The sequence below is a fragment of the Penaeus japonicus genome, unplaced genomic scaffold (assembly GCF_977035675.1).
Source record: "Penaeus japonicus unplaced genomic scaffold, GWHDUDI00000001_assembly GWHDUDI00000029, whole genome shotgun sequence".
NCBI classification, from domain to species: Eukaryota; Metazoa; Arthropoda; class Malacostraca; order Decapoda; family Penaeidae; genus Penaeus; species Penaeus japonicus.
The window spans coordinates 13,527,646-13,536,887 of record NW_028234431.1 but is presented as its reverse complement, the minus strand read 5'-3'; the positions used below and the strand labels follow the sequence as shown (position 1 = coordinate 13,536,887).

At 34.9% G+C, this 9,242-nt stretch overlaps 1 protein-coding gene across 2 annotated transcripts in view; it reads right to left on the bottom strand.

Moving 5' to 3' along the window:
• The window catches only part of mus81 (mus81 structure-specific endonuclease subunit), a 9,132-nt gene extending 315 nt beyond the window's left edge, over positions 1-8,817 (bottom strand). The window contains exons 1-15 of one of the 2 annotated variants that reach the window (XM_043018699.2): positions 8,672-8,817; positions 7,196-7,349; positions 5,956-6,114; positions 5,578-5,712; positions 5,217-5,328; positions 4,865-5,018; positions 3,897-4,291; positions 3,429-3,591; positions 2,908-3,074; positions 2,339-2,582; positions 1,981-2,119; positions 1,682-1,845; positions 1,420-1,558; positions 931-1,146; positions 1-673 (exon numbers count right to left, since the gene is read on the bottom strand). The exon at positions 1-673 is cut by the window's left edge and continues 315 nt beyond it. In XM_043018699.2, the coding sequence (XP_042874633.2) occupies positions 509-673; positions 931-1,146; positions 1,420-1,558; positions 1,682-1,845; positions 1,981-2,119; positions 2,339-2,582; positions 2,908-3,074; positions 3,429-3,591; positions 3,897-4,291; positions 4,865-5,018; positions 5,217-5,328; positions 5,578-5,712; positions 5,956-6,114; positions 7,196-7,348 (2,505 nt within the window). In that variant the 5' untranslated portion in view covers position 7,349; positions 8,672-8,817 and the 3' untranslated portion in view covers positions 1-508. The remainder of the gene's footprint in view (positions 674-930; positions 1,147-1,419; positions 1,559-1,681; positions 1,846-1,980; positions 2,120-2,338; positions 2,583-2,907; positions 3,075-3,428; positions 3,592-3,896; positions 4,292-4,864; positions 5,019-5,216; positions 5,329-5,577; positions 5,713-5,955; positions 6,115-7,195; positions 7,350-8,671) is intronic. The other variant, XM_043018708.2, reaches the window with a different exon arrangement.
• Between the last annotated feature and the right edge of the window lie 425 nt (positions 8,818-9,242).

Genomic DNA, 9,242 nt, shown 5'->3' with positions numbered 1-9,242 from the left:
GAGAGGGAGGGAGGGAGGGAGAGATAGAGAATGAATGAGAGAATGTTGTAGGAGGTTGTGTAGTGGAGGTACTTTAGGGATGGATGGCATCTTATCAGATTAAATTTATTGTAAGATAATAAAAGTTAAGTTTTAACAAATAAATGAAAAATGTCTCCTGTCTATTGCCATGACCTTTAAATTTAAATATTCATACAAATATCAAAGGTGATCAGAGAAATTGAATATTGCAGTGCTGAATGATAACTCTGCAAATGAATGCAATAAATACATTTCCTTAATAAATACAGAATCTAACTTCTTGTGAAATTATTAATGCAGTTTAAGTAAAAACCAGCACATAAAACATATAAATATCTTATATCAATTATTTTATGTAAAAATATCTACTTAACATTGCAACTTGAAACAAATTTTCAATAATGAATCCTGGGCTCTACATAAATCTAGCATATCACAGATAAAAGCATTTAATACCTAAAAAATAAAACAGTTATCACCTAAAGGTTTAGCGTAAAGATTTGTTACTGTACATCTTGTAAATAGTTGCACTTAACACAGTTCCCAGGTTACGACCTGCTTTTCCACATTTTAGGCTTGCCAACATATTTTCCCCAACTTCTGAACTTGTTATGTTCTTATATGCCTCCATCAGTTGTTTTGGTGTACCGTACTGAAACAAAAACAATGCCTAATTACAACTTTCTCATCTTCATTAGGGCAAGAGAAGAAAATGTTGATGTCCAAAAAAATTGAGTTTTTGATTGATGTTGATACATATTTCAAATTTAACACAAAATATTGACCAATCTTATTCTCACAATGTTACTTTAATTTTTTTTTTTTTTACTTTACATTTTACTCTCCATTAGAAAACATCAGTACACAGAACTTTTGAAACATTGATAAAAAAATAGCTGAATTTCCCACCTTGTCCACTACAGCTCGAGCTTTATCAACACTGACACCATGAATCTGCAACAGATGTTTGGCAAACATCTCCCTCACTTGAAGTTGCCTGTTCTTGACAGATGAGGAATTGAATTCACTGAAGGTCATGAGTGCTGTCTCAATCTCATCCATAGATACAGATGTTTCTAAACCTTCTTTCAAATGCTCTCTAGCCATGGCTTTTAAGAGCTTGCCCTGTAATTAGGACATGATTGTATCTTTATTTAACTCTCACTCACTCACTCACTCATTCTTCCTCAAAATCTATTAGGTATATTTCAAAGTATATATCAGTATAATTTTGGGGGACATTTTCATATAGTTCTTAAAATCTTTGCATAATCTATACAGAGAACATGAAAAACATAATAAACTTAATAAATGGACAATTTTCTAACCAGCTATAAAGTACACTATTTTGTGCAATCAAAGTGAAACCTCACCTGGTTCTAGAATAATTGTACTGACCTGGTACAAGCTTTGGAGGCATCGTGTCATGATTGTCAGATATGCAGCTGATTCCCGCTGATCTTTTGTAATCTTCACTGTAAACTCATCAACCACATGAGTGTTAACCACAGCTTGCAGACATGTGGTTTCAGGTAAGCTGTAAATATGAATATAAAATATTAGGGGAATCCATGTTAACAGCAGTACAAGTTTTTATATTCTCTCCCCCTTTTTCATTTTTCTGTTCTACTCATATCCATATTACATCCTCTTTATATACCTCATGTGCTTGCTGCCATATTCTTCAACCAAGTAAATAGGTCTGGAGAGTCCACTTTGCTTGAGACGAAATTTCTGCTCCCGGAATCTACCATCTCTGATGCTTGAAGCCAGGTCATCCATCCTCTTGCGTTCAACAATGTACGGTAGGACAATTTCCCTTCGCTGGTTAGATGTTAGAACTTAATGACATATTAAAATTGTGGAAAAAAGGTAGTATCATTCTAGTTGAATAAATTTTTATTGCAACTTCCACACAATATTACAAAATATGAACACATTCAATGAACAACCATTCACCTCTCCATTTAAGGGTATGCGCTCCTGGCATACCCACAAGAAATCTCCGACGTGAAGCTTACGCACATCATACTTGATACCATGTTTGTCTAACTCTGTAATTATGATTTCTCGAGTGTTGCTTTTGCCACCTGTAAATCTGAATCAAAAGGAAAGGCGGAGGGAAGCATATGAATTTTCATATATAGCAAAATATAAATCTGATACTGTATAAATCTGCAATCTGCAATAATTTAAGATAATTCACCAAAAGTTATGGATGTGAAAAAAACATATAAATTAATTTATGAAATAAACATTCACAAGGAAATCATCAAAATACAAATAAAGAACATCCTTAACTCATTGGAAAACTTACCCGCCTGTTATTTCACAATTGTCAACACATAATACAATGTCAAACTGGCCAGGAAAGAGAGAAAACAATGGGTCTCTGGCCACTTGGTTTGTCTTTGGAATATATGACTCTATAGTATTTTGTCTCTCTGACAAAGGTGGATACAAGTTCTTAGTAGTTACTGCAGTTACTTGATTTGGTTCCTTAGAGAGACCTGTTGCTGTCGTACTTGTAGCTTGCTTCTTTACATCTGAAGATTTTTTTTCTGTTGATATTTGTAAAGAGAATTCAGAGGTTAAAATTTAAAATTAGGAAAATCTGAAAAATTAAAACCTTTATGAAATGTGACTTTTAATTGCAGTGCAACCTGTTGTAGTGAGACATATAACAAGTCTAGAAAACTGCCTATGAGAGTCAATAGAAAGTGAATTGATTGGTATGCCACTTTCCTTTCAGTGTTTTTCAGTGATATCTAAAAATTTACCCTCATTTTGCCACAACTGAATTCACATTACCATATGATGACATTTTCCTTAAAAGTATATGTCTCACTTGTAACAACAATGGTTTGGATCTCCACTTTCCAGGACCTGCATTCTCAGAGAAATGGGTACCAAAAGGTACTTTTGGCACTTGCACTGAGGGTAGAGGCATTTTAGTTGTAGACTTAGGACGTGATGGTGACAGGAGGCCTGGGCTCATGATAGGAGCACATTCACTGGACAAATATGCATATATATACCCAGGAGGAGCTATTCTGGAGGAAATAAATAATAAATTGCAGTCTTAAATTGCTGTTGATTATATAATAAATAATATATTTTTATACCTACACATATCATTTGTGCTATTAGAAACTTTCATTTTCAAAATGCAGTAGGGATAAAATTTCACATTTAACTTTGATTAGTAACATGGAAAATAATAAAAGCCAATACTTTATAAAAAAAAGTAAGTAAAAAAATAGTAACATGGAAAATAATAAAAGCCAATACTTTATAAAAAAAAAAGTAAGTAAAACAATATAACAAGTACAATCATTTCATAATATGAAGTCAGGTTTAATCTCTGAAAACTCACTATATTTATGAATATACACAATATGTTATACCTGTGATTATCCAAGCGATAAACAAGCCCAGAGGCTGGGAGAGGAGCATGACGACACTTTATCAAATAACCAAGAAAGCCATCTTCCTCAACACTGACAACTGCACGCTGCCTCATTGGTGTTTCCATTTCCAAGCTTGTAATGTAGCTGAACACAAAGTTTTCTGAAGAAAATGATAATCTTTAATTCATCAATCAACAATACAATTGAGATTATTTGCATATTAACCCACTCACGACGGGGGCATTCCAGCCTTGCATGTCACAATGCCGGGGCTTTCGAACACTTAGGCCTAAATCAATTAAATGGCTGGCACCATATTGTGCCGCCTGGCCACCGGGCTTTTGAATGAGCGGTACAGTAGTGTATCACCCGTCCAGAGAGGGTTAAACTGCAAATATCTAATCTCTGATACATAATCAAGTTTTTCCAAGAATAAACAAAAGTGGCATTAATATTTCTCTTTACCTTGCCACTCACCTGGAGGATTTAAATGATCATCTTCAGAAATATTGTCCTTCACAGGTGAAGTCACACTTCTACTGATCTTTGTGGCTCTCTTGCTATCAATGTCAGGCCTCTTCCTCTTAACAGGTACTGCCACTTCTGTTTCAGGATCTTTACTCGCTGTCCCACCATATTCAGTCGTCACAGTATCACACACTCCTTTGAAACTCTGAAAATCTTCATTGGTGAAATCCTCCCCTTGGATGACAGGACTGCAGCTTCTAGATGACAAAACTATGACTTCTTCACTTGATGCTGCAGGCTGAGGACTTTTACTTGGAGAGCTAATGACAAAACCACCCTCAACTTGTGAGATTTTTGCTCCCAATGCCTTTCCTTCCGAGGTTAGGAAGTATCTGTAAATACATATTGAAATGTTCAATCTAATGTTTTCATAAACCCTTATCTTATGTAAGTATTACAAATTACTTCTAGAGTGATGTATAAAGCATAGCTACTCACAGAAACTGAAATGTTCAGTACACTTATTTATCAGGCAAACATTTTTAGAAGAGGTTATCTCTCAACATAGCAAACTAGTATATTTGGGACAGATTTAGACTTACTAGATTTGGCCCTCAGTGTCAGCTGCATGGGTTATATTTTAGTGAAAGAGAGTGGTCTTTCTCCTTCTTGTTCATTCACTCATTGTGATACTGGGGCTATTTTTGTATTATGTCATCTTTTGCATTTTAATAGTGTGATAGGAGTATTACAGTTTTATGGGAAGACAAAATCAATATTAAATCAATTGAATGGCTGGCACCCGGCAACTGGGCTTTTGAATGCGCGGTACACATGCTGTACCACCCGTCCTGTGTGGGTTAAATAACCATTCCCTACAAAATGACCAAAACTCAACCGTAATGTACATCTTGATGTCTGTTTGTAGTGGATTAATTCTAAAATGTGTTCCATTCTTCACTTACCTTCCTGGACTACTTTCTTTGCGCACAAGCTCCTTTTTGATCAAGGTGCCCATGGAGGACCAGGCAGTGTAATGTGACCCTTCTGCTGAATGGGTAAAGGATACATCACAGAGAGGTGTGGCAGCTTCTATCAACTCCTTCTTTCCCAAATATCCTGATACAAGCAGGAATAAAGGTGAAAACATGGAATATATTTGCAGTCTCCTTTCTTAAAAATAAATCCGTGAAAATTATTATCACTTGTAAAATTCATGCAATAAGTTCAACCAACTCAAAACAAATTAAAAGGCACCAAAGTAAAATCAATTCTTTTGAGATGGTTAGAATGGTTCAGCCAATCACAGATATTTACCTGGATAATCATCATCCTTAGAGGCATTATAAAGAGCCATGAGAAGACCATAAGCCCCAGATCTTGGCGCAGGTATGTATGCTCGTCCTTTCCTTCCCCCAGGACTTTTCCCCTGTCAGTTAAAACAAAAATAAGAATGACTTTCATCTGTTTTACCCATATTGATACCTGAAAAGTTTTCTCATTTTCAACAAGATTCAGAAATATAAAATGCTTAATCAACCAAAGTGTATGATTATACATTTTAGAATATTTCTAAAATCCAGAAATTTCAATATGTTAAAAATACTATTCATAAATTGAGAAGTAGCTCAAATTTATAGTAAACAATTCACTTATCTAGGAAAGCGACATTCATTACCTTTTTTTGTTGAACCTCAAGACTGGCAGAGTTTCCTGATGGACTAGATTCTGTTTCATTGTTGAGGTCCAGATTACCATCGGTTGAGTTCTTTCTAGGCCTACCTCTCTTCTTAGTCTGTGTCTCTTCTTGAATCTGCAGATATATGAAAGAAAAAATCTCAAAAATTCAACAAAAAAAGTATTTCCTTTCACTTTTACAGGTGAAATGTTAATATTCTGAACTACAGTTTTTTTTTACATTAATCTTACTTAATACAATAATCTTTTCTTTTAATTCTACAAGTCTGTTTCAAACTAAGCTCCCCATTTATTTCTGATGAAGGAAAAAATAATATTGCACGTTCTCCAGTGCTAAAAATGTGACCATAAAATATACCTGATGAACTTCATCCCAATTAATGGGTCCATTCTCTTGTTGGTATTCTTCTAGTTGTTGGTCAATCAACTGGCAGATCTTATCACCAAAATGAGCCAGGACCTTGCAGTCTTTCCCACTATACAGAGGAAGCGGGAACAGCTTTAGGGATTTTCTTGCCTAAGAACAAGTTAAAAGAAATGAAATAGAAATATATATTTGCATAAATATCTTCCTGTACATCTATCCTGTATATATGTAGGTTTATGTCTGCATGTGTGTATACATGTATATGTATAAATGTCTGAAGACGGGCATCATGACATACATGATGTTTGGGGATTTGGGAACACTGTGTTATTTTATTGTGCTATGACTAATGAGTGAGTGATAATTGCCATAATATTAAGAAAAAGGGGTTACGGCTAACATCTAAAACCTAGATGGCACCACTTCCTTCTAGCACCAGCAGGAGAGAGAGCCTTGAATGGTATCCATCCACCATTTCTAGGAAGCACTATCTTTAGTGCTTGCTGACCTCTTGCTCTAGATTATTGCCGATGAAGGATCTACAGGCAGAACTAGAAGAGGAAGGTGACTCAAACTATGCCCAGTGTCTACAATGTACCCCTGTGCCATAGTCTTTTTACTGTGGCACTCAAAATCAGAAGCACAGGCTTCCTTACTCTTCCCTACCTCTTCCTGTTATCTTCAATGTGGATGGTTATACTTTTCATATTTGTTCATGACAGTATACAAATATGAAAAAATAAAGTTGCCTTTTGTCCTCCCATAAAACAGTAATATGACTATCACACTGAGTATAAAGAAAATAACAAGCTGATATGGACCCTATACTACAATTTTTGTCAACGGCAACATTGATATATGTCATATGATGCATATAAATCTCTTATTACAATAAAACACACAAATATTAAAACATAAAAATGGCTCTAGTTTTACAATGAGTGACTGAAAGAGTGAGAAAAGTCAAGGTATGTTGCATTAAGCTGCCTCGCTCTGAAATAAAACTCATCCTGGAGACTGGGCAAGCACATCTATTAATCAGTTAATCATCTCAAGAATAAATGCCTTCAAAAAAAGCCAAGCACCATAAACCAAAAAGACAGCAGTACACTTAGATAACCACCAAATCAGAACTACCAGGAATGGTAGGTCATTCTAAAATTAAGTAGAAAATATATAAAAAATATCAAATATAACAATATCAACCAGTAAAGAATGGACATATTTTTACTCTTTGGAAATTGTACTTCATGTTTGAGTGCCTTCGTGCTGCCTCATCCTGCCACTCCTTCAGCCACTTTTCAAAGAGAGGATTAGGGTGTTTGTAAGTCCTCTTTGTGCGTCTATACTTCTTTTTGATAGGAGTTCTGCCCTTTCCACTCATACTGGAAATTCAGGGATGATATCAAATGAAAATTCAAAATTCAGTGCATTTATATAGTAAGAGAAAAATTTACCATTAATGCTACAAGCTACAATTTGATACTGAAAGAAAATTAGGCTAAGGTTATGCAGACAAAGACATTCTAAAACCTGTTTTAAAGGAAAATGTGTTACATTGCAAACACATTATATGAGAAAATGAGAAAATTCATGGAATTTTTCATAATTATCCAGAATGGGACAGAAAAATATTGGTAATGCTCATAGAGATTCCTTAAAACAACACTATTAGATATATAAAATAATCTATGCCAAAGGAAAGGTAAGGCAACAATCGCTTATCAAAATCTGTAAGTGATGCTGCAACCTGCACTTCATGCTCCAGCAATGGTTGACAAGCTTCTACTACTGTTGATCTAGCAAGATAGAATTTATAGACCTCCCTAGCAATTTATTCTTAGGTAGGGAAAGAGTCTAAGCATTCACTTGCCAGAATATAAAGTGAAAGTTCCAGATATTGAGACCACAGAATCAATTCATGCATAGATCTGAGAGTTTTGATAAGCAGCCTGATAAACATCAATTTTACATGAAAATATTAGGAGCCATCAAAAAAAAGGTGAATATCCCTACAAAGATGAGTTAGTTCACAACTATCATAGGATACTTCCATAGGCTTTTATATGATAACTATCCAAAATAGAATTGCATGTGGTAACACCAAGGCCTCCTTATTTCACCTTGTAGCAAAGGGCACCAAACCTTCCCCCAGTAACTTGGCAAGACAGATTGGCCTGGTTTCATTTTTTATTGATAAATTGCACGAACATCACTTCATTGCTTAAGGTAACACCCAAAGAATATATCCACAGAAAATAATAAGCAATTGTGGCCTTACTTTTACATACAGCAGATTATCTTTGATGTCTACAACTGTTGACTTAATTATTCTTTATTGTTATTCCCTCAGTCTTTATTATCGCATGGTCCTGGTTTGAAAATGTTTCGTTCCCTTGACCGAGAGAAATCCCTCTGCCACACAATACTTGCAATTTAACCATGTCTGCTTCAACAACCATCCCTTTCCGACTGAATATTCGCAACTATTAAATGACAGACAACATTGGTGGATTATTTTATGTTTATTATAACAAATTAGTACCAATTCAACAAAAGATATTCCTAAAAACTCTGATCTGTTGTTTTTGTCTAGACATAAAAATCTTGCAAACGCTCTAAATCTCACCTTACGTACGTTAATTTAATCACTAGATATATATCCAAGCCTTGTCTCTTTATAGTCGAACCATATTATAACAAATACCTTATATCACCGACGTTCAAAGATGAAATTTACGAAAATCGGCCAAACTCTCCTTCGTATCGCTGATCATAACAAGGCGCCAATAACAATTATTCCGCTACAATTGAGCGCTTTCTTTGAGCGATTTTCTGTGAAAAGTTATGATCTCAAAAATTATTACCTGTGTGCCATGTGGTGCATACCATAAAGTATAGAATGTTTCGATAGTAATATTATTTAACGTCTCTGCGACCGTTGTTTATACTTTAACATCGAAGCGCTTTTTGCTATTTGTACAGCAATTTGTCTGCCAACCTTGAGTAATTAAAATGTAATAGATAAACTACTGCAGGGAAGTATTACGTGCATAGATTGGTTAATCCAAATTATGCAAGTAGTATATTTATGAAAAGAAAGGGACCACTTCAGAGGATTCTATCATAAATGGACACGGAGTATGCTATGAACGAACAGATTTGGAAAGGCACTGGTACTAATAATTGCAGCTATATATTTTTAGAGGATTTTATATTCATAAATGACCAAATTGAGTATGTTCTGAGCGAATATACATCGAAAGGCTGGGCAGGGA